Genomic DNA, 26,277 nt, shown 5'->3' on the forward strand with positions numbered 1-26,277 from the left:
ACTTTATGTCGTGCTAGTTTATGTTGGAAACATGTCACGTTTGTTCAGGATTGAGAAAAGTCACCCTGCACCATGACACCTTAGCATTTTGTAGAGACATTTCTGGCAGATACACTGTTAAGAAGTGGGCAGTGCCCTGTGCAAAGATAGAGACTTTCTTTTAATACTGACATTTTTTTATTTTTCCTTAAATACTTTGTAGCACACACATACGTTAAAACAATGCTAAAAATCCTAGGCTTTCACATTCAGTGAAATTTTCTTGCATTTTGGCCTAATTATATTTGTGGACTTAAGTTTAATTGTTAAAGAAGGGAAAATAAAGACATTTGATTTTATTTCATATTCTTTGCAACCAACTTATTCAGTAATTGTCCCTTTTACAAGCCTAATAAAGAATTCAAAGTAATGATCATCAAGGTACTCACTGGATTTGAGAAAAAAGTGGATGAACTCAATGAGAATTTCAACCAAGAGATAGAAACTATAGGGGCGCCTGGGTGGCTCAGTCGTTAAGCGTCTGCCTTCGGCTCAGGTCATGATCCCAGGGTCCTGGGATCGAGCCCTGCATTGGGCTCCCCACTCCCCGGGAAGCCTGCTTCTCCCTCTCCCACTTCCCCTGCTTGTGTTCCCTCTCTTGCTGTGTCTCTGTCAAATAAGTAAATAAAATCTTAAAAAAAAAAAAAAAAAAAAGAGATAGAAACTATAAAAAACAACCAGTTAGAGTTGAAGAATACACTAATTGAAATGAAAAATACACTAGAGGGAATCAGCAGCAGATTAGAGAATGCAGAAAAATGGACCAATGATTTGGAAGACAGGGTAATGGAAGGCAACCAACCTTAACAGCAAAAGAAAAAAGAATAATAATAAATAACAATAGATTAAGGAAACTCAGTGACATCATCAAGCATAACAACATTCACATTATAGTGAACCCCCAAAGGAGAAAAGAAAGGGGACAGAAAACTTAATTTGAAGAAATAATTTGAAGAAAAACTTCCTTAATCTGGGAGAGGAAACAGATACCCAGGTCCAGGAATCACAGAGTGCCCCAAACAAAATGAACCCAAGGATGTCCACACAAAAACACATAATAATTAAAACAGCAAAAACTCAAGATAAAGAGGGAATATTAAAAGCAGCAAGAGAAAAGCAAACACATATAATGGACACCCCATAAGGCTATCAGCTGATTTTTCAGCAGAAACTTTTCAGGGCAGAAGGGAGGGGCATGATATATTCAAAGTGCTAAAAGGAATAAACCTACAACCCAGCAAGGTTATGATTCAGAATTGAAGGAGATAGTTTCCCAGACAAACAAAGGAGTTTACCACCACTAAATTGGCCTTACAAGAAATGTTAAAGGGAATTCTTTATGTGGAAGGAAAAGTTCATAAATAGAAATGAGAAAATTATGAAAAGAAAAAATATTCACTGTTTATAAAAACTACATATGAAGCCAATATGGAGGTTAAAACACAAAAATAGTAAAAATCAATCATACCTGTAAAAATTAGTCAAAGAATACACAGAAAGAAGTAAAATATGATACCGTATACATAAAATGTGGATAGGGGAGTAAAAATTTAGTGTTTTAGAATGTGTTCGAACTTAAGTGATTATCAGCTTAATGTAGACTGCTATATATATAGGATGTTATATATGAACCCCATAGTAACCACAAATCAAAATTCCATAGTAGATACACAAAAAATAAAGAGAAAGGAATCCAAGCATAACACTAAGGAAAGTCATCAAACCACAAGGGAAGAGAATGAAAGAAGAAAGAATGGAGAAGAACTATAAAAACAACCAGAAAACAATTAACAAAATGACAGTAAGTATATACTGATCAATAATTACTTTAAATATAAATGGACTAAATGCTCCAGGCAAAAAACATAGGGTAACAAAATGGATTAAAAAAAAAGACCCATCTTGCCTATAAGAGAAAAATTCATATCAAAAGACACTTACAGGCTGAAAGTGAAGGGATGGAAAAAGATAACCCATAGAAATGGAGGTGAAAAAAAAAAGGTTGGGTAGCAATACTTACATTAGACAAAATAGACCTTTTTTTAAAATTTATTTTATTTTATTTTATTTTTTTGACAAAATAGACTTTAAAACAATGACTGTAATAAGAGATAAAGAAAGGCATTATGTAATGATAAAAAGGGTTCAATCCAAAAGCAAATATTAACAGACTTAAAGGGAGAAATTGACAGTAATGCAGTAATAGTAGGGGACTTTAACACCTCATTTATATCAATAGATAGGTCACCCAGACAGAAAATCAGTAAGGAAACTGGCTTTGAACCACACATTCAGCCAGATGGACTTCACAGATATATACAGAACATTCCACCCCAAAACAGCAGAATACACATTCTTTTCAAATGAGCATGGAATATTCTCTAGGATAGATCACATGTTAGGCCACAAAACAAATCTCAATAAATTTGAGAAGATTAAAATCAATCAAGCATCTTTTCTGAATACAACAGTATGAAACTAGAAATTAATTACAAGGAAAAAAAAACTGGAAAAACCCAAACACATGGAGGCTACACAACCAGTGGGTCAGTGAAGAATCAAAGAGGAAATAAAAAAAATACATGGAGACAAATGAAAATGGAAACACAACTGTTCAAAATCTTTGGGACACACAAAATCTTTGGGACACAACAGTTCTAAGAGGGATAGTTATACCAATACAAGCCTACCTCAAGAAACAAGGAAAATCTCAATTTAACCTTACAACTAAAGGAGCTAGGGAAGCAAACAAAGCTCAAAGTTAGTAGAAGGAAGGAAATAATAAAAATTAGAGTGGAAATAAGTGAAACAGAGACTAAAAAGAAAAAAAAAATCAATGAAAATAAGAGCTGGTTCTTTGAAAAGATCAAATAGTCAAACCATTAGCCAGACTCTGGAAGAAAAAAAAGAGAGAAAACTCAAGTAAATAAAAGTCTGAAATGAAAGAGGAGAAATAACAACTGACACCACAGAAATACAAAAGATATGAGAATAGAATGAAAAATTATATGCCAACAAGTTGGACAACATAGAAGACATAGATAAATTTTTAGAAACATAAAATCTTTCAAAACTGAATCAGAAAGAAATAGGAAACCTGAACAAACAGATTACTGGTAACAACATTGAATTGGTAATTAAAAAAAAAATCCCAACAAACAAAAGCCCAGGACCAGATGTCTTCACAGGTGAATTCTACCAAACATTTAAAGAGTTAGTACCTGTTCTTCTCAAACTATTCCAAAAACCAGAAGAGGAAGAAAAACTTTCAAATTCATTTGAAAGCCAGCTTTTATTACCTTAATAGCAAAACCAGACACTACAAAAAAAAAAAAAAAGAAGAGAAAACTACAGGCCAGTATCCCTGATGAATATAGATGCAAAAATCCTCAACAAAGCATTAGTAAACCGAATTCAGCATGACCAAGTGGTATTTATTTCAGGGATGCAAAGATGGTTCATTATTCACAAATCAATCAATGTGATACATCGTATTAACAAGAGGGAGGATAAAAAATCATATGATTATGTCAGTAGATGCAGAAAAAGCACTTGACAAAATACATCTGTCTATGATAAAAACTGTCAATGGTGGGTTTAAAGGGAGCGTACGTCAACATAATAAAGGCCATATATGAAAAACCCACAGCTAATAACATCATACTCAGTGTTGAAAAATTGAAAGCTTTTCCTCTAATATTAGGTATAAGACAAGGATGTTTACTCTCACCACTTTTATTCCTCATAGTACTAGAAGTCCTAGCCACAGCAATCAGAAAAGAAAAATGAATAAAAGGCATCCACGTTGGTAAGGAAGAAGTAGAACTCACTATTTGCAGATGACATCATAACTATGTATAGAAAACCCTAAAGACTCCACTAAAAAACTATTAGAACTAACAAATGAATTCAGTATAGTTGCAGAGTGCAAAATTAATATACAGAAAGCTGTTGTGTTTCTATACACTAATAATGAAGTAGCAGAAAGAAAAATTAAGATAATCCCATTTACAATAGCACCAAAAAGAATAAAGTACTTCGGAATAAATTAAATCAAGGAGGTGAAAGACCTACACTCTAAAAACTCTTAAGACTTTGATGAAAAAAATTGAAAGAAACACAAATGGAAAGATGGACCATGCTCATGATTGGAAGACTTAATATTGTTAAAGTGTCCATACTGTCAGAAGCAATTTATAGATTCAATGCAGTCCCCATCAAAATACAAATAGTACTTTTCTCAGAACTAGAACAAATAATTCTAAAATTTGTATAGAAACACAAGAGACCTTGAATAGCTAAAGCAATCTTGAAAAAGAACAACAAAGCTGGAGGTTTCACAATCCCAGATTTCAAGATATACTACAGAGTTCATAATAATTAAAACAATATGGTACTGTTAGATATATAGATCATTGGAACAAGATAGGAGCCCAGAAATAAACCCACAGTTACATAGTTGATTAATCTATGACAAGGGAGGCAAGAATATACAATGAAAAAAAGATAGTCTTTTCAACAAATGGTGTTGAGAAAACTGAACAGCTATATGCAAAGAAATGAAACTGGGCCACTTTCTTAGACAACACACCATAATAAGCTCAAGGTGGATCCCCCCCGCCCCCACAAGGTAGATTAAAGACCTAAATGTGAGACCAAAACCGTAAAACTCGGCCTTAGCAACATATTTATGGATATGTCTCCTCAGGCAAGAGAAACAAAAACAACAACAACAAATATATATATATTATATAGACTACACCAGAATAAAAAGCTTTTCCACAGCAAAGGAAACCATCAACAAAATGAATAGACAACCTACTGAATGGGAGAAGATATTTGCAAGTGATGTATTTGATAAGGGGTTAATACATAAAATATATTAAGAACACATACAACTCACCACCAAAAGAAAATCTGCTTTAAAAAATGGGCAGAGAACGAACGTGAATAGACATTTTTCCAAAGAAGATATACAGATGGCCAACAGACACATAAAAAGATGTTCAACATCACTAATCATCAGGTAAATGCAAATCAGAACTACAATGAGATATCACCTCACACCAGTCAGAATGGTTAGTATCAAAAAGACAAATAACAAGTGTTTGTGAGGACGTGGCAACAAAGGGAATGCTTGTGCACTGTTTGTAGGAATGTAAATTGGTGCAGCCACTGTGGAAAACAGCATGGAGTTTCCTCAAAAAATTAAAAATAGAAATATCATATGATTCAGTAATTCCACTTCTGGGTATTTATCCAAAGAAATGAAAGCACTAATTTGAAAAGATAAATGCACCCTATATTTATTGCAGCATTATTTATAATAGCCAGGACATAGGAGCAACCTAAATGATCACCAGTACATGAGTGGGTAAAGTTGTGTGTGTGTGTGTGTGTGTGTGTGTGTGTGTGTGTGTGTGTGAGTGTACATATATATATGTGTGTGTGTGTGTGTGTGTATAATGCATATATATGCATAACTGTGTGTGTGTATAATGGAATATTACTCAGCCACAAAAAAGAGTGAGATCTTGCCATTTGCAACAACATGGATCTAGAAGGTATTATTGAAATAAGTCAGACAGTTAAAGACAAATACCAAATGATTTCACTGATATGTAGAATCTGAAAAACAAAGCAAACAAACACAAACAGACTTACAAATACAGAGAACAAACTGGTGGTTGCCAGAGAGGAGGGGTTGTGGGGATTAGCAAAATAGGTAAAGGGGATTAAGAGGTACAAAATTCCAGTTATAAAATAAATAAGTCACAGTGATGAAAAGTAGAGCATAGGAAATATAGTCAATAATATTTTAAGAACATTGTATGGTGACAGATGGTTACTACACTTACTGTGGTGAGCATTGAGTTATATAGAGAATTGTCAAATCACTGTGTTGTACTCCTCAAACTGATAAAACATTGTATATCAGCTGTACTTCATAATAAAAATAAATAAAAAATTAAAGATAGAAAAAAGGTAAAACATAAGAACTGAAAGGTATTTTGTCTCAAGACCCAATTACATATATACTAACCAAAATAAAGTCACTTAGGCATATTAATATTTAAAAAATAGCTTTTAGACAAAGGACACTAGAAAGAAGAGACTTACTACATTAGCATATATAAGGCTTAATTCAAAGGAAGATAAAAGATTGTAAACTTACATACAACAAGTTACATTGCCTCAAATATATAAAGTAAAACCGGGGTGCCTGGGTGGCTCAGTTGGTTAAGTGTCTGCCTTTGGCTTGGGTTATGATCTCAGGGTCCTGGGACCCACATAGGACTCCCTGCTCAGTGGGGAGTCAGCTTCTCCCTCTCATTCTCCCTCTGTGCGCGCACGCGCTCTCTCTCTCAAATAAATCTTTAAATATATATTAAAGTAAAACCAACGGAACTAGAAAGAGAAACTAACACTCCACTATAATGGGAGATTTTAAATATGCTTCAGTGACTGAAGAGAAGAAACAACAAATCGGGGGAAAAGGCCCCACATAATTTATTTAAATAAAAATACTCATCTTTATTTTTTTCTGCTTAGTAAAAACTCTAAAATTAGCAATTGTCAAATCTAACTTTCTTTGTTATATTTGAGAATCAGGCCATGGGCAGTGGGTTAAAAGAAACTGAGTATTTTACAGCGTGGCTGAGGAGTGTAGTTAGCTACATCAGCCCATCTGGTATCCACATTTTCTATACAGAATTTCAAGGGGAAAATGCGCAGATGTACCAGGTGTGTGTTTATCCATTTGGACTAAACAGTGTACTGTACTTGTTTGTGAACAAGCTAAAAAGTTTTAACTGAATCTACCCCCATTTTTGCTTTGTCAGTTAACTCAGTCCAGAGGTGTTTTTGAAAAGTTGACAACTTGAATACAGAGGTTTTATGATATTTCTCCAAACTTGGCTAAACAACTCTTTTTCTGTATCATAAATACTTCATTGAATTCAGAATTCACCTGAGAGATGATTCAACTGGCAATCAGCCGAGGACTGTTGATCCTTGCTTCTCTGGTGCTGTAAGATTTTCTCAGCATCAAATGTAATATGCTTCTGATACATACCTAAATATTTCTCTATTTTGTAATGTGAGTTATTGGTATTCAAAGTTTAAACACTAAATGAAATTTTTACAGTATTTTGACCTTATTTCCACTGTAAGAAATAATAGGGGATTTGTTAGTTAGGACAAATTAATGCTGTGACATCCAACCCCAGAATTTTGGTGGCTTAACACAATAAAAGATTATCCTATGAGCAGAGTATTGACTGACTAAGCAAAATGCAGATGTTTCTAAAAAATGTATAATGAACCAACTTGTAGAATACTTTCATGGGTTTAAAATTTTTTCTTTTTAGATTTTATTTATTTGAGAGAGAGAGACAGAGATAGTGAGAGAGAACACAAGTGGGGAGGAGAGAGAGAAGCAGGCTCCCCGCAGAGCAAGGAGCCCGATGCGGGACTCGATCCCAGGACCCGGGGATCATGACCTGAGCCGAAGGCAGACGCTTAACCAACTGAGCCACCCAGGCGCCCGTCATGGGTTTAAACCCACATATTTGCCTCATGGGGTGAAAGCATCAAAGATACACTCTTGATTAGGGATTGTTAGGAATTTTTCTGGATAGCTAAAATTACTCTCAGAAAACCATCAAGATATAAAAATATTTACATTAGTTAGCAATCTGCAAATATATATGGCAGAGAACCTTTTTTGACTTTGTGCTTTTAATCAATGAAATCAAATTAGAAAATAGCTAAAGACAGAACATAATTTGGTAAAAGATGTTGAAAGTATCTGGTAATATGGAAAGAAATCCTTTCTGCTCTGATCTTTGACTACCTTGACAGGTTATATTTATTTATATATATATATATATATATATTTAGGTGGTGGAAATAGAACACATCCAAATTATGAGACAGAATAACAAAATAAAAACATAATTGAAACACTTTAATTGGCTTAAAGGGTTAAACTGCCCTGCAGTGCACTGTGTGTTTGGTCACTATATATGCTGGGCTTTTTGACACATTCCCAGTTTCAAGTATTTTATCTTGTTTCTCCCATAAATTATCCCAGAAATGCCATTATTTCACAATTCAAACTGCTTCTCAAATCTGTATGTGAAACAGAAAGCCCTTGACTGTTCATCTGTTTCAAGTTATAGTCCAGAAAATGCGTTTGCTTTTACAATATCCCCAAAATATGAAAAGAATGTATTTCTGCCCTCAAGTAGCTTAGAACTGGAGTAGAGTATGGCTAACAAAAGATTAGAGGAAAAGAGGAGGAGAAAATCAAGGAGACTGAGGGAAAAGTTTTCTCATTCATACTCCTTTGTTGCCTGGTGCCATTTAAAGTACTGAAGATTCAGAATTTTTCTCTCTTCCCACTTCTTGTGATCTTGTTCCCATATCTTCTTCAACTGGGGCCAGAGTTAGCATTTAATAGAGACAAATTGGTTGGGGCTGGGGTCTAAGGTGGAGTAGACTGTTCCTAAAAAGCCATGTTTCATATGGTTTGCCCCAAGAAAATCAGTTTTCTATTTTTTTTTTAAAGATTTTATTTATTTATTTGACACAGAGAGAGAACACAAGCAGGGAGAGTGGCAGGCAAAGGGAGAAGGAGAAGCAGGCTCCCTGCTGAGCAGAGAGCCCGACGTGGGGCTTGATCCCAGAACTCTGGGATCATGACCTGAGCTGAAGGCAGACACTTAACTGACTGAGCCATCTAGGCACCCTGAAAATCAGTTTTCAAACACGCACATTTTATACTGAATTCTAGTTTAAGTATTTAATACTTATTTCTTTTCTCTGGAAGTCCCTCTAACATAGGGGCCCTGCTTGTTTATCCTTCTTACACCATTGCTTTGCCTAAAGTAAGTACTCAGTAAAACAGTTTCTAAAACACTGCTGTCCAGTAGAACTTTTTTGCAAGGATAATAGTGGTCCCTGTCTGTGCTGTCCAGTATAGTAACCACCAGCCACATGCAGCTACTGAACACTTGAAATGTGGCTCGTATAACTGAGGAAATGAATTTTTAATTAAAATTTAAATGTGGCTAGTGGTTAATTGGTATTGTAGTAAACAGTTCTAGGAGATGACTAATTGGTATCTCAGACTTAAAATGTCAGAACCCAACCTCTGTATCTCAGCTGCTGCTCACCCTCAGATTTCTTCCTTCTCATCTCAGCAAATGAAGACTTTTCTTTTAATTGATTAGATCTAAAACTTTTATGTGATCTTTGCTTCTTTTCTTGTTCTAATATCTCACAACCATTCCATCAACAAATCCTATTTGTACTACCTTCAGTCTATATGCAGAATCTTGTTTTTCTTCACAACCACTGTTAACACCTTGATGTAAGCCACCATCATTTCTCACTTAGATTTTTGCAGTAGCCTTCAACTCATCTCACTGCATCATCTTGGTCCCCTCCAGCCTATTCTCTCAACAAATTTCTTTTAAAGTTAATACTTTTTTTTAAAGTTTTTATTTAAATTCCAGTTAGTTAACATACAGTGTAATATTAGTTTCAGGTGTACAATTTAATGATTCAGCACTTACATGCAACACCCGGTGCTCATCTCAGGTGCCTTCCTTCATCCCCATCACCTATCTCCCTCATCCCCCACCCACCTCCCCTCTGGTAACCATCAGTTTGTTCTCTAGAGTTAAGAGTGTTTCTTGGTTTGCCTCTCTCTCTCTCTTTTATTTTTCCCTATGCTCATTTGTTTTATTTCTTAAATTCCACATGAGTGAATTCATATGGTATTTGTCTTGCTCTCACAGACTTCACTTACCATAATACTCTTTAGTTCCGTCCATGTCGTTGCAAATGGCAAGCTTTCATTCTTGTTTATGGCTGAGTAATATTCCATTGTGTGTGTATCTGTTTTTTTATGTATATACCACATCTTTAAAGTAATACTTTTAAAATATGCATCATATCACTCCTCTGTTCAAACCGTCCCCCCATCCACAGTGGTTTCTTACTCAGAAAATTCCAAAGTCCATACAATGGTCTTCAGGACGCTAATGAATCCATACTTTATACCTTTACCAATCTGACCTTATTTCATGCCACTTACTTTTGATTGTCGCTTCTTATATACACCAAAGACATTTCTGCCTCAGTCTTTGCATCTCTTCTTTTCTCTGCTGAGAATACTCTGCACCCAGATATCTTCAAAATTCATTCCCTTGGATCTCTGTTTAAATATCATCTTCTCACAGATGTCCCTGACCACATGTACATATACACATGCACACACACATGCTTATACACTCAAATACTCTTTATCTGCCATACTCTAGTGTTCTCTAAAGCACCTACCCCTCCTGACATTACATACAGGCCACGTATATAGACCATATATGCATTTTCAAATCTAAACATTTCTGAAAGCCTAAAGTTTATCATACTTCATTTGTTAGCCATAACTGGAGCGTTTTGAACTCATTTGGTAGTAAAAACTGGTCTGATTTGATATGAGGTTATTAATTTATATTTATTCCATTTGCTATGAACATTGATACATTTAACTTTATACATTTTAATATGTTTGATTACAGACCTACAGGATAGCACTATGTTGCCTTTCTAAAATCCAAGAAGTTGTGAATTTTCATCATATCTGGCCTTAAAGCTGTTGGATAATGGACAGTAGACCTACATTTACTTATTTGTGTGTTGTATATTGCTTGCTACTGTTTTTTTATTGTCTATTCTCATAGCTTAAAACCATGCCTAAGTAATAGACAATACGTATTTGTGAATAAATGAATGAATTTTTTAAAGTTTTTTTTTTCTATAAATTACAGGCTGAGCTAGGTGACCACCTAATGTTTCATCCATCTGTAAGATTATATGATCCTTTAGAAGATAACTAAAATAATATTTTATATTGCCACATTTAACTCAATTTCATGCATAAATTATCAATTTTAGAAATTTACAAATTTATCAATATTGTATCTGTTTACAAAGTAATACTATTCATTGTAGACTGTTTTGAAATTTAGAAAATAAACAAAACAGAAAAAAATGACCCTACCTCCTAAGAGTAATCACTATAAGCAGCGTTTTTTATGTACCTCTAGATGAGCTTAAAAACAAAGATTGCACTCTCCATAATTCTTGATAGTTTTAAAGTCTCAATTTGCATTTACTGGATTGTGATTTAAATTTTCCACATCACCTAATCCTCATAACAGTCTTATGAGGAAAGCAGTGTTATTATCTCTACAGATGATCAAGCTAAGGCCCAGAGTTATCAGATAACTTGCCCAAGCTCCTGTACCTAGTAAGGAAGGTACTGGGATCCAAACCAGTAGTCTGACTCAAGAACCCTGCTCTTAACTACTGTTACACTGTGTTGATTATACCCCCTATAATCTCAATGGGCATCTGTTAGGAAATATAGTTATTGATTGAATTAAATTGAAACAAGAAATAAAAACCTTAATAGTAAAATATACTGCTTTTTTATAGCCAAGATCTTTTACAGTTTTGATATTTATAACAATAGTGTAATCATTCATAATTTTAAGTACTTTCTAGGTTTTCTCCATCCATAAAACATTATTTTAATGAATGTGAAGACATGCAATTCGTAGCATGCATCAGTCAAGATAGGTTAGATCATGCTACATTAATAAAATATCCCCCAAATCTTACTGGTCTATAGTGATAAGTGTTAGCTGTTATTTTGGTTAATAGTATTTATGCAAAGTAAGTAGCATAGTGCCCAGCAAATATAGGCATAATAAATGTTAATCATTATGAAATCAATAAATTTTATGTTTTCATTATTTTTTAATAGTAGTAAGCTTAATATATAATCCTAAATAGTTCCTAAATTAATATGCAGTAATTCTGTGATTACATGATAATCTCATCAACACACTGGGAAAATATACTGTGAATGATTTAGCTGTGAGTTGTACACAGCTGGCTCACAGGTTATACTCAGAGATATTTACATTATATCACTGTCATCATGAAATAAACACTCCATGGGTAAAGTTATCTTAATAGCTACACTCAGGACTTGTAGAAAATTCATTGATAAATTTGCAGGATAGTTGTATGTGATTGGAAGATTGCTTTAAATTCTTTAGGCTTTGATTTCTTCACTGGTAAGTTGAGGATCGTAATATCTATACTGCTTACCTCATAAAACCAATTAGGATTACATATATATTATATATATTTATATATTTTATATATTTTTTATTTTTATATACATATATATATGTAAACATCAAAAGCATTTAACAGACTATAAAATGATAACAGTGTAATTTCTGTTACAGAGATAAATATTCCTGGTAAAAATTCTAAGTCATTATGAGAAGGGTTAGTTATGTTCATTAGAGTCTGTATAAGAATCCAAAATGTTTATATAGCTTAAGGAGCAAAGTATCTGTTATCAGAAAAGCTCAGTGGGGTTGGATAGATTATTCATGATTAAGAATAAGCTGTTACTGACATTACTTCTAGTATGTACAGAAACAGGAGGCTATGTTAGCATTAAATTCATAAGAGATTAATGCCAACTCTGTCATGTTCTTTTGTTTTGTTTTTTTTTAAAGATTTTATTTATTTATTTGACAAAGAGAGACACAGCAAGAGAGGGAACACAAGCAGGGGGAGTGGGAGAGGGAGAAGCAGGCTTCCTGCCGAGCAGGGAGCCCGATGCAGGGCTCGATCCCAGGACCCCGGGATCATGACCAGAGCTGAAGGCAGATGCTTAACTGACTGAGCCACCCAGGCGCCCCTGTCATGTTCTTTTGAATAATGTACAGTATTCATCTTTGGGGTAAGAAGGATTTGAAACTGAAGAAAAAACCAAATGTCAGTTAAAACTAAATCTTATAAAGAGGGCTGATGATCAAGGTGTTTAATAGAATCCCCAGGGCCTGACACTATTTCTGACAGATATTTGGTGTTTAATATATATTTGTTGAATAAATAACAAGATGTGACTTTTATTTTTTTGTTTTATTATGTTAATCACCATACATTACATCATTAGTTTTTGATGTAGTGTTCCATGATTCATTGTTTGCGTATAACACCCAGTGCTCCATTCAGTACGTGCCCTCTTTAATACCCATCACCAGGCTAACCCATCCCCCCACCCCCCTCCCCTCTAGAACCCTCAGTTTGTTTCTCAGAGTCCATAGTCTCTCATGGTTTGTCTCCCCCTCCGATGTCCCCCCTTCATTTTTCCCTTCTGCTATCTTCTTTTTTTTTTTTTTTAACATATAATGTATTATTTGTTTCAGAGGTACAGGTATGTGATTCAACAGTCTTACACAATTCACAGCGCTCACCATAGCACATACCCTCCCCAATGTCTATCACCCGGCCACCCCCAACCCCCCCCCCCCCCCCCCCCAGCAACCCTCAGTTTGTTTCCTGAGATTAAGAATTCCTCGTATGAGTGAGATCATATGATACATGTCTTTCTCTGACTGACTTATTTCGCTCAGCATAATACCCTCCAGTTCTATCCACGTCGTTGCAAATGGCAAGATTTCATTCCTTTTGATGGCTGCATAATATTCCATTGTATATATACACCGCATCTTTATCCATTCATCTGTCGATGGACATCTTGGCTCTTTCCACGGTTTGGCTGTTGTGGACATTGCTGCTATAAACATCGAGGTGCATGTACCCCTTCGGATCCCTACATTTGTATCTTTGGGGTAAATACCCAGTCGTGCAATTGCTGGATCATATGGTAGCTCTGAGATGTGACTTTTAAATCATGGTTTTGTTCTTTGGCTCTAAGAAATTTCCTAAAATTGTAAAAAAAAAAAAAAAAAAAATGGTTGCACCATTGAAAGAGTGATTGAAATTAGGGCATAATGTTTTTGGGTGACCCATATTTGAATATTTGAGTTTGGGTGTATATTTTCAAAAACTTCATATTACTCCACAGTTACACATACTATTCTGCTTTAAATTAAATGAGAGTAATCTGTTACCCTATTTCCTTTTAATTCATGTCAGTCATCCAATGAGATTCCACTAATGCATTAAAGTCTCTTTATATGATTTTCCTTATTATATGAAGTTAATGATCCTTGGGATTACACTCAATTGCTTCAACTATTCAAAAGTATAGTCAGTATTTTATTTATTTACCATTACTTATTGTGACATGCATTTCTAGATAGCCAAAACAGCCTAAACTACAAATGCTATAGGTAGGTAGGTAGGTAGGCAGGTAGGTAGATAGATATTCCTTTTTATTAGGTTTAGGGGTACATCATGATAGTGTGTAAGGTACAACTAAATGTATCCATTTAATAAAATACATTGAAAGGAGTTTTGCAAGAAGAATTTGAATCCTTCCAAATGAAATGGATCTTTAGGGCCTTACCAAGGATAGTATTAAAAATAATGATTATGGGATTTAACTTTTATATAACCTATCTAAAACCTAACTTTTATAATAAAATCAAAGCTAGGGGCGCCTGGGTGGCTCAGTCGTTAAGCGTCTGCCTTTGGCTCAGGTCATGATCCCAGGGTCCTGTGATCGAGCCCCGCATCGGGCTCCCTGCTCGGCAGGAAGCCTGCTTCTCCCTCTCCGACTCCCCCTGCTTGTGTTCCCTCTCTTGCTGTGTCTCTCTCTGTCAAAAAAGTAAATAAAATCTTAAAAAAAAAAAAATCAAAGCTATTAATTCATTTACCTTTTTTTAATTTTATTTTATTAGGTTAGTCACCATACAGTACATCATTAGTTTTTATAAAAGCTTTTTTATATTGCTGGATAGGATTTTTTTTCTTTTTGCCTAATTGCACATTTATAAATATGTGTTATTTAACAAAAAGGGAAAACTGGCAGTGAAAGCAATTCTAAATAATCTTCTAGTAAGACATTCTCATAGGGCAGCGGTACCATTAAGCATTGGGAAAAAAATCCTAATTATGGCTCTAAATTAGGGTCTTTAAAATTCTTAATATAACTTGGCTAATGTAATGATTCCATTTTCTTTTTCAAGATGCTTCATTGGCCTGGTAGACAATTAGAGAGGGCTCTGCTGATCTATTCTAACCCCTCACATTACTGATGAGGACACAGAGCTCCAGAGAAGAGTGAGATTCTAAAAGTAGCTGATAGGCAGCAAAGCCAAGGACACAAAGTGCTGTGATCTTTGAAGCAGTGTGTACACATGGAACAGTTTTAACCTTGCAGATTTATCATGTGGTTTTTCTTGGAGTAATTACAGTAATTTTTAACCTGAAAATCACTAGAAACATGTTTTATTCCCAGACGCCAATCCACTGTATTAAGGGTTTCTTCTTCATTCCCCTCGTTTACCCAGATATTTTGGCAATAGTAACAACTAACATTTGTATAGAACTGCTCAATTTTAGAAAACAGTTTTATATTTTACATCTCACTTGACTCTCGCAACAACATTGTCAGTAAGAAAATATTATTCTCACCCTATAGATGAGGAAACTGAAGCCAAAAGAAATTTAATAAATTGCGCAAATCATTTAAATAGCTGGCCAAGCCAAACTTGAACACAGGCCTTCCGACTGCCGAGCCTTTGCTCTTTCCAGCTTTATGTTGTTGGGAGTTGCTAAAAGTTGTTTAAGGATTTTTTTTAAGCCAGCTTATTGTCATGTCACGTCATTTTTAAGAGGTCTCTGGTCAGCCCTTTTGTTACGTGAATAACAGGCTTTTAAATTAGTAATGGCTACCTGTATTGATTGAACACCTGCCCTGGGCCAGGCGATGTGGTGGGTGCTTATTATGCCTGACTCTGACTCTCAGAACCTGTGAGGTGTACACTATTTATCCAGTAGGTAATTAAAACTCGGGATTAAAACTCCACTCTGTTTGCCTTGCGAGCTGCAATTTTTCTGCTGTACCCAAGATTGTTTCCATAGGAGAAAATATGCATATGTTTAGAGCAATATCACTCTTAATGTACTACTTCTGAATTGCATACATGGATATTCACATACATACGTATCCAGACCTCCATTTATTGACCTCCATAATAACTGAAAAAATAACTGCTCTTGGTTCAGAAGCTCATGAAATTAAAAAACAGGATAAATCAATAGCTGTATATACCAGTGTTATAATTGCAAGACAACAGGATCAGTATATTCTTCCTTGTAATAATGTTAAGTAGTAACGGATACTTTTTTATTGAGATATAATTGACATGTAACATTTATATTAGTTTCAGGTGTCCAGGGGACACTTCTAACAAAATATAATCAATCTGACCCACCCATCTTAAATGGAAGTATTTAGGAAGTGTGTTCAAGTAAATGATACTATACTGTCTTCTGAAGCTTGATCTTCTGTAATTACCAGTTAGGTTCAGTATAACTTTTACTTAAATATGATTTTATTGTTTTTGTTTTTTAATATTTTTGCCTTTTAAATTTTTGTTAACAAGAATCTTTGAAGTTACAACTACCAAAACTGTAGAAGACTTTTCTTCAGACCCCTATTTTTATACAAAATTATTTTGAAGGGTCATTTTCACTGAGGTGATTTTTTTTTTTTTTTTTGCCAAGGGTGTGATAGCCGCAGTGTGAGCTATGAGTTGGCCAAACCCTCATGCAGAGACTGAGGAAAGACCTGTACAACCCCCTGTGAGCTGAGTAACATGTTGTCCACTGGCTCCATACCTCCCTTCAGGAGGCAAATGGGGCCTCCAACCTTCTCACGTTCCAGTGTGCAGAGAAAGCAGAGGGAGTCACGAAGTGGAAATTTATTCAAGTTTTGAAGTCTACCCAGCTCTGGGACCAGGCCCTCATGACTTCAGTGGGGCATTCTGGTGTCGTCCTTTGTTTCAGCTGGAGGTCTTGTCCCAAACAAGAAAGTCTAGGCATTCAGGCATTTGACAAGAATGTAAGAGTCTCACTGAGGTTTAAAGTATATAGTTGAATTTCTAAGTAAGTCAGAAGGGTATGTGTAATTCACATCCCATAATTTTTTTTTTTTTAAAAGATTTTATTTATTTATTTGACAGAGAGAGACACAGCGAGAGAGGGAACACAAGCAGGGGGAGTGGGAAAGGGAGAAGCAGGCTTCCCGCGGAGCAGAGAGCCCAATATGGGACTCGATCCCAGGACCCTGGGACCATGACCTGAGCCGAAGGCAGTTGCTTAACAACTGAGCCACCCAGGCGCCCCACATCCCATAATTTTAGGCTGTTAACATACCTTCAAGAGAATTGGTTTGGTTTGGTTTAAACGGTTTGGTTTTGGTTTTGGTGTTTTTTTCTTCAAGAGAAGTTTTAAAAGTAGTATGGACTGGACTTGGATGCTAATCAAGATGACACAGTTATCAAATAGTGTCCTCTGTTGCATTATTTTAGCTATTGCATATTCCACTTTAACAGTTTATTCTTATCTTTTTTATCTAGGTCGAACCGGAAGGTACACTCTTATAGAAAAATGGAGAGATACTGAAAGACACTTAGCACCTCATGAAAATCCTATCATATCCTTAAACAAATGGGGGCAGTATGCTAGTGATGTACAGCTAATTTTACGTCGAACAGGGCCATCTCTTAGTGAGCGACCCACTTCAGACAGTGTGGCTCGAATTCCGGAGAGAACTTTATATAGGCAGAGTTTGCCCCCCCTGGCTAAACTGAGGCCTCAGATTGACAAATCAATCAAAAGGAGAGAACCTAAAAGGAAATCATTAACATTTACAGGAGGTGCCAAAGGATTAATGGACATTTTTGGAAAGGGTAAAGAAACTGAATTTAAGCAAAAGGTGCTGAATAACTGCAAAACAACAGCAGATGAATTAAAGAAGCTGATCCGGTTGCAGACAGAGAAGCTTCAATCCATTGAGAAAGAGCTAGAATCAAATGAAATAGAAATACAATTTTGGGAGCAAAAATATAATTCTAACCTTGAAGAGGAAATTGTCCGCCTGGAGCAAAAGATCAAAAGAAATGATGTCGAAATTGAAGAGGAAGAATTTTGGGAAAATGAATTGCAGATTGAACAGGAAAATGAAAAACAGCTGAAGGATCAACTTCAAGAAATAAGACAGAAAATAACAGAATGCGAGAGCAAATTAAAGGACTATTTGGCTCAGATCCAGACTATGGAAAGCGGTCTTGAAGCAGAAAAATTACAACGGGAAGTTCAGGAGGCACAAGTCAATGAAGAAGAGGTTAAAGGAAAGATTGGTAAGGTCAAAGGAGAAATTGACATTCAAGGCCAACAGAGTGTGAGGCTGGAAAATGGCATTAAAGCTGTAGAAAGATCTCTTGGACAAGCCACCAAACGATTACAGGTAAGAACATCTCTATAAAAAGAAATGTTTCATCTGTTTAAAAGAATTAATATATTCTTGGCATTTTCTTTAATGACTGTCCATTTTCTCTTACATTTAAAGTTAGAAACCTACCTTGGTTTATAAGTTTCTTAGAATTTCTGTGACTTATGACAAAGCTAAGATGTGAGACCAAAACAAAGATGAGAGCTAAAGCCTCACTGATCCTTGCTCCACAGAAAGAGGTGTCTTACTGTGGCAGTTGGAACATTATTGGATACAGAGAATAGAATCTCAGAGCTGGAATGGACACTAATGATGAGATAGTGAATCTGACCTTCTCTCCTTTAGAGAGAAGGAAATCAAAGCCAAAAGAGATTACTGTAGATTGATCTACCAAGGATTGTGTGGCTAGTTGACTGCTTATCGATTACTTCTCCATTGTTGCTCACCCCATCTTTTCCTGAGATGTAAATAGTCCCCTTCTTTTCTCCACATTACTTACTTTCCTTTGCTTTCCTGAGGAGAGGGGCACAAAGGTTCCTCTCTGATTTTCCCCTCTCGGGTTCCCATACAAGAACTTTTATATTTTGCCATGAAATCCTGATCACTCAACTTAGATTTCTCGGATACCCATTCTCGAGAAGAAAATGTGCTGATGTTAGGGGAGTTGCAAAGAGGTATTAAATAGAAATAATATTTTAATATACTAAATGTAAGTAATATTTAAAGTGTTAAATATTAATATTAAATAAATTTTAAAATATTAAATAAATGTAAATTTCTGGGTTTGGTTATATTTGGCCACATTTCAAGTGCTCGATAGTGGTCGCTGTATTGGTCAGTGCTGGTTGGTGACTTGCTATTCAAAGAGTGATCCATGTAGTTCAGGGCACACTTGTTAAAAATTCAGAATCTCTACTGTAATAGGATCTCCAGATAGTTCTGGTGCACATGGAAGTTTGAGCAGAGCTACTTTAGAATATGAACAGTTTTACAAGCAGAGAAATCTGAGGTTTCAAGAATCACTTATGTGATTTCCATTCTCTGCCACAAACTACAGTCGAGAGGTAAAACTACCACCAAAATTTTGAAAATCAAGAATTTCTCATGCAGTACAAGGTTGTTAACCTCTGATTTGTCAGTATTATGCTATTTGGATTCATTTTGACCCTTAAAAAGGATACAGTTGGAAGTTGTGTGGCCTTTGATATTGTTTGCAGGAAACGCTAATTTATGACAGTCATTGCCAGTAAATCTCCCTACCCTTTGGAAAGGATCTCATAATCAAACTAACATATCTCCAAGTGCCTGCTACACGAACAGTAAGTGGAGGAAACAACCACTCATTTCTGGTGGAAACAACCACTCATTTCTGGTATCTCTTCCTACCACTGCCAGTCTTCAGGCACACTCAGCCTGGGTGAGGCCTTGCCACTTTTTCCTATAGTGCAAGGGAGAGAAAGAACATCCATTCAAATCATGGAATACCTCTCCTTGCTTTTTGAGCTTTCTAGCTATCCGAACTTGATCTCCTTTCTTTAAGGATCTTCAGTTCTCAGACCTGTCTTTGCCAAGGACTTAAGAACCCCAAAGTGAAAATCTTGTGGGAATCTTGCTTTCCTCATGCTCTAATATATAGCTCAATAATGAATCCCATGAAAACAGTTTACCAAAAACAAGAACTTCTCTGAATCTCATGGACCAAATGACTATTGATTTTGCAGTCAGTTATGAAGTCAATAGGGAAATTTAATTGTGAATAGCTTATAGCAAGATTGCTATAAACACTGGGATGGATGGAAACTAGTATTTTACTGATAAAAGTTTATAGAGACAGGGGCACCTGGGTGGCTCAGGCATTAAGCGTCTGCCTTCGGCTCAGGCCATGATCCCAGGGTCCTGGGATCGAGCCCCACATCGGGCTCCCTGCTCCGCGGAAAGCCTGCTTCTCCCTCTCCCACTCCCCCTACTTGTGTTCCTGCTCTCGCTATCTCTCTCTGTCAAATAAATAAAATCTTTAAAAAAAAAAAAAAGTTTATAGAGACAGATTTATTTCATCAGGTGCATAGTGTATTCCTAACAGAGGAAGGCATCACATTTAAGAGGATGGACTGAAGAAGCTGTTGTCCTTTATTTGCTTATTTTTTGGCCTGTTCCCCAGAGCAAAAATGATCTCTTTTTTTTAGCCCATTGTATCAACATTAACCAGGTTTGTTAAAGGTGTTCTTGGGAAAGCGCATATCGCACATCCAGCCCCTGTAGCAGATGGACTATCACCGGGATGTCTTTAGCTGGCCAAGAGTGAATCTTCAAATAAAAAGACAAATTTTAACTCCCATCTAGGACAAAGAACAAGAACTGGAGCAGTTGACTAAAGAGCTGCGGCAAGTCAATCTCCAGCAGTTTATCCAACAGACAGGGACAAAAGTTACCGTTTTGCCAGCGGAGCCCATTGAAGTAGAGGCCTCACACGCAGACATAGAAAGGGGTAAGATGTTGAGAAATCTGCTCGCTTTACTTTATTCTCACAGGTTAACTTTGAAGAAACTACTTGTATTCAGTTAAAATATTAGCCTACTGTTCAAAGCTTGGGCCACTTAAAAAAAAAAAATTGACATACTTCCTGCTTCTGGAGAAGATCAATAATATCTAGATTGTTGATTTACGTACGTGGGCTTGTAATCCCCAAATCTTGTATCATTTGTTTTAAACTGCTTCTTTAAGAAACCTTTTCCCTTGTGTTTGAGTCATCATCTGTTGAGTTTTATTAGCATTCCTAATGCCCCTTCTTCCTCTCCTAAGAGTCTTTCTTATTAATTTGTGCTGATATTTAAAAGATGTGTATCATCTGAACAACCAAGAAAGAGAAGCAAAATGCTCACCTTTTTAAAAAGATGTTAAAATCACTGAAAACTGTTTTTATCAACGGAGAGGGTCAAGAAGAGTTAGCTTTCTCCTCTTACCCCAGGCCCCACGGGGGACTGCAATTTTACAGTTTGCTCTTTGGCTCTTGAGGGCAAGAAAAGTTCTAGTTTTTCATGTTGCTGACTATGTCAAGTTGCTGAATACACCAAATGACTTTCTTTGTTTTCTGTGTAGAGGCACCATTCCAGTCCGGGTCCCTGAAGCGGCCTGGTTCATCTCGGCAGCTCCCCAGTAATCTTCGTATTCTACAGAATCCTATCTCATCTGGTTTTAATCCTGAAGGCATCTATGTATAACATTATCTGTCTTTAGGGGAGAGACCCAATAAAGGTACCAAGGACAGTAAAAATTCCTTCTTTGATTTGTGCCAATGATGAACAGAGGATCTATTTCACAAGCCACCATCTCTTTTTTCTGTCCTAAATTGCATACCACTTGGAGCCATACCCTGTGCACTGATGCTAAAGAACAAAGAAACTGTGTTTTCACACATCGACAGTGTTGACATGTTTGTCCAGCAGCTGTAATGCAAAGCCTTCATTTTTATTTGTAGCATTTTGAGAGCATTAGGAAAGTATTATACTGTGTGTATACGTAAATAAAACCATGACTTAAGAGCGAAGAGAAATATGTGACTGGCTTAGTTTAATTTATTCCATATAATCGATTAATGGGTGAATGTTGATGTTTTAATATTTTTTATTAATACTTATCCTGTGACTGAATTACATTATATTTTGTGTGAAATACATTATATATTACATAATTACATTATGACTGTGTGTGCATGTTGCCAGACTACATTTGTACATTGCTGATCTACAACTATACAAGTGTCATAGGGTGCTCCACCATCAAAACTAACTCCAAAGGAACCCACTTGTATTTATTTTGTGTACCTGTCCTAGCCATTGCTTCATTAGATGAAATAATTCAGGTTTTAGTTTTAATCTGGACTTGGATCTTTGCTTTACAATATTTCCAGTATATGAATGACCACATACCAGAAGAGCAGTATTTTCACAAGGTAAATTGTATGTTTAGAAGATTTGCAGAACTTTGAACACTTTAAACAAAAAATGTAATTGTTAAATATCTGTCCAAACAGGCATGGGGTTTCCATTATGTATTTTGTTTCTGCCCTGCCTTAATCATTTAAATCTCATGGATCCTCAGAGTTGCCATAATACATAAGTTAGAGATATCTGGTTGACCTACTTCAGAAAGGTTACTTTAAGTGATATATTTTTAAAATAACCCATTTCATATGTATAGTCTGTTGGTGTAAGCACCCATGGGTAAGTTATCGCTTGCACATAATTTAATCTGTACTTTATGGATTTTGCTACTTCTCCAGTCACTTAGATAGAAAGTACATTGGAGTTCGGTATTTTTTACAAAGGAAATAAAGTTAAATTTGTTTTTTGTTTTTGTTTTTGTTTTTTAATTTTTGAGCTTGGCTTTTACAGGACATGAGGAAGAGTCTCCCAATTGTACATATATTTTCTTATTTATTTATAAAACCAAAAAGTCACAAGTAGTATCTGAATGGATGTGGTCAGATACCATTTTGCCATTTTTACATTCCCTCTGATCAAAATTTGGTACAATATAATTAAGACTTTAACCTGAAATTTAAAGTAGTTTTTAATTCTGAGGAAAATATATTCTCTGTATTACTTACATGCAACAAAGTAAAAGTGGATTAGTATATTAATGCCATGGTAACAATAAAAAGATGTAAGTTATATCTTATGCATGAGGGCAACTTTGGATGTTTTAACACATTTGACTTATTTTGGTTTAAATGAATGCTGAGAATGCTACATTTAGGTTTCCAATGAAAAATTTTAAGAATGGCTATGAAAATATTATATAGAAGCTTCTAGAGAACTGAAAGTAATAATGCAGAGTTGCCTTTTCTAGTCCAGCTAAATGGCAGACCTCAACTAAAGGTATTATTTTCTTTGGATTCTTGGAGTTATCAAGTTGACCTTGCCATTATACTATTTTGCAAATAACTTGAGAAATAATTTATTCTTACCTACATAACCCCAACCTATACACATTTGTTCTCAATTTATAATAGTTATTTCATATCTATACATATTTAAAAATTAGAATTAAAAAAATCAAGATACTTTGTAGATTTTGTGACAGTAATGATTTATGTATGCCCAATATAAGCCTTATTTTTAAAGGGTTCCATCCTATACCAAGAGTCATTTTGTTATTGTTGTTCAGAGAAATTAAGATCTTATTCACAAAGAAAAACATTTTTATAAATTGATCACATTCTATTTAAATCAAAATGTTAAACTGAGGATATAATAAACGTTGCAGTTTTTAATTGCAGAGATGCTTGGTATGCCATCAAAAACACCAAGTCAGTGTCCAACTTAATTGTTGTAAATTATTATCAGCGTTAACCTAGTAACTTTGAGACTGGCAGCATTGTGACAACTTCATCTGAATTTTCAAATGCCAAATAATCTTTATAGACCTAATTACAGATAGAAATACTATTTCCTAGATGAGAAGAATATATAAATGTGAATTTGATAAATATATTGAGCAGCTATACTTTCTAATCAGTTATATTACTTCTGAAAGAACATCTCTAAGAAATATTTTCTAAGTCTTTTTAAAATAGAAGAAAGAAAACTCATTTCTCCTAGAACATCTTAAAAATAATATGGTCTATTCCTGGTCATTTGTATCTATTGTAAACACAGAGGAGTTAGATTAAGTGCCACATCTTTTGGATACATTTCAGGTGGGTGGGGAGGGGGAGAGCAGGCAATGATATACAAAAATACCAAATATAAAATTTTGCATCTGGGGGAATATTCAGGTTCTAAATACTAAACTAGATTATAAGGGGCTTTTTATTATTATTATACTGCAAGTTGTTTCATTATGATTTCCTATAAGTATTAAATACATTAGAAGATAATTTTTTTTTCTTACCAAGGAATGATTTGAAATAACATTGGTATATTTGACCCTTTTGAGTGTCTAGCATCCTCAGAGAATGACCCATAGTGGGTTGCCTCAGTCCTTTTTTTTTTTTTTTTTATGAGATATTTTGGCTTATTAGCATGCTTTTTGTCCTGATGCACAGAGAATTTATATATGAGACTTTGGTTGGTATTGATAGGAATTACCCATTTAATTCCCTCAGTCATCCCTGAAGTAATCATCAATTCCCATAGTTCAAATTAGTCATAAACTCGAGCCAAAACAGCAAAAATACAGAATTTATGGTGTGAAATGTGATTAATAGTGTTTAAGAAAAACAAATAAAGCACTTGCTTCCAGAGCAGAAGTAAATTTTGTACCTGCATTAAAAGGACATTTTCTTTGTGAATAAGAGAAAAATGGTCTTTCGAGTAAAGAAACGTCAGTTAAAGCCATTTCTGTGAACATCTCTCCAAGTTAGAACTATAATAATGGATTGAGGAAATGATACGGAAAAGGCAAAAACTCTTGATTTCGGGTGTGCAAAGGATGTGGGCAGATGGGCATTTCCCTGTGTGCATTGCCTTTGAAAAATTGGGCCTTAATTTATATGTATAGAACAATGCTGTGTTCCCATCCCTCTTCTACCTGAAGTTGTCTTTATTAATCTATATTGTATTAAAATTTAGCTCATAATATTACTTTTATATTATGTCCATTTTTTGCATGTTTATACTATTTGCTACAGTGTTTTTAGGTTTTGGGTGAAGGCCATCAGCTGTGTGGAGAAGAGAAAACAATCACTATTTATTCAGAATTGCTGCTTTACATTTCCAGAATAAGCTTTCGATGCCAGGACACTGACTGCTTGAAAGCTGCAGGAGCTCTATTCCAATGCATTTTATATATTTTTAGAAACCAAATAAATGCAGATAACTATTTAGTATACTAATTATATTAAACCAGCAGAAATAGAAAGGCAATAAAGTATATACATATATATATGGGGGGAGGGAAAGATTTAAAAAATAGGTTTACAGCCAGACATGGTGATAAGCCCTAAGTATATTTCCAGTCTGTCTTTATTGACCCAAGGAGGATTTGAGTTGCTGCAGCTTTAAACAGAAAATTGCCATGTTCACTACTGTGGACACATAAATATGCTTTTTAATACTGCTTTGCTTATGTACCAATAAAATATCTGTAATATGTATTATATGTAATTATTCTTTTTTTTTGACTTTCATTTCAAAATGTATATTTTCTGATTATTATCATGAGCTGTAAAACAAAGGATCAATTATCTGATATTCTCCCAAGTAATACATTTTCAGGATTCATTGGGGCATTATAGTTGCTGGTTTGTTTTTTATGTATTTAATATTTTAAAATATAAGTTTATTTTCTTTAAAAGATGCCAAAGAGAAAAGGTCTGCATATCAGTGATATAAAATTACATTTCTTTAAAAGTAATGTTAATTATTATAACTAAAGAATTATCTATTTCTAAAAAAGATAGCTGTTTGGGGGCATCTGGGTAGCTTAGTCAGTTAAGTGTCCAACTTGATTTCCACTCAGGTCATGATCTCAGGGTCATGAGATGGAGCCTGGCGTCAGGCTCCGTGCTGGGTGTGGAGCCTGCTTAAGATTTTCTCTCTCCCTCTCCCTCTGCCCCCCCCGCCCCCACACACACGTGCTCTCTCTCTCTCTCTCTCTCAAATAAATCTTTTTTTAAAAAATAGCTGTTTTATCCTAGTGAATCAAGAAATTGTCTCCCTTTTGTTTCAAAAGCAAAAGGAAACATTGTGTCTTAATGAACCTCTGTATTCTCAGATTTCTTTAAAACAACAAGTGAGGGGAACAATTCAGTGCCTACTATGTGCCAGGTACAATGGGAGGTACATTCAGCCATCTAGGGAACCTCTTCCAAATCATACAGCTAATAAGTAGCTTACAGGGCACTTGAATATAGACCTTTCAGATATTGAATACTTCCCTATATTCCATGATAAGCTGCATAAGTAGCTTTTTATGTTTTTAAAGTGAAA

At 35.2% G+C, this 26,277-nt stretch overlaps 1 protein-coding gene across 4 annotated transcripts in view; it reads left to right on the forward strand.

Moving 5' to 3' along the window:
* RASSF8 (Ras association domain family member 8) overlaps positions 1–25,427 on the forward strand; it is a 126,982-nt gene extending 101,555 nt beyond the window's left edge. For all 4 annotated transcript variants that reach the window (XM_032432714.1, XM_032432718.1, XM_032432716.1 and 1 more), the window contains 3 exons: positions 17,472–18,361; positions 20,687–20,831; positions 21,443–25,427. In XM_032432714.1, the coding sequence (XP_032288605.1) occupies positions 17,472–18,361; positions 20,687–20,831; positions 21,443–21,564 (1,157 nt within the window). In that variant the 3' untranslated portion in view covers positions 21,565–25,427. The remainder of the gene's footprint in view (positions 1–17,471; positions 18,362–20,686; positions 20,832–21,442) is intronic.
* Positions 25,428–26,277: the final 850 nt, after the last annotated feature.

Source organism: Phoca vitulina, unplaced genomic scaffold (assembly GCF_004348235.1).
Source record: "Phoca vitulina isolate PV1807 unplaced genomic scaffold, GSC_HSeal_1.0 scaffold49, whole genome shotgun sequence".
Taxonomy (NCBI): domain Eukaryota; kingdom Metazoa; phylum Chordata; class Mammalia; order Carnivora; family Phocidae; genus Phoca; species Phoca vitulina.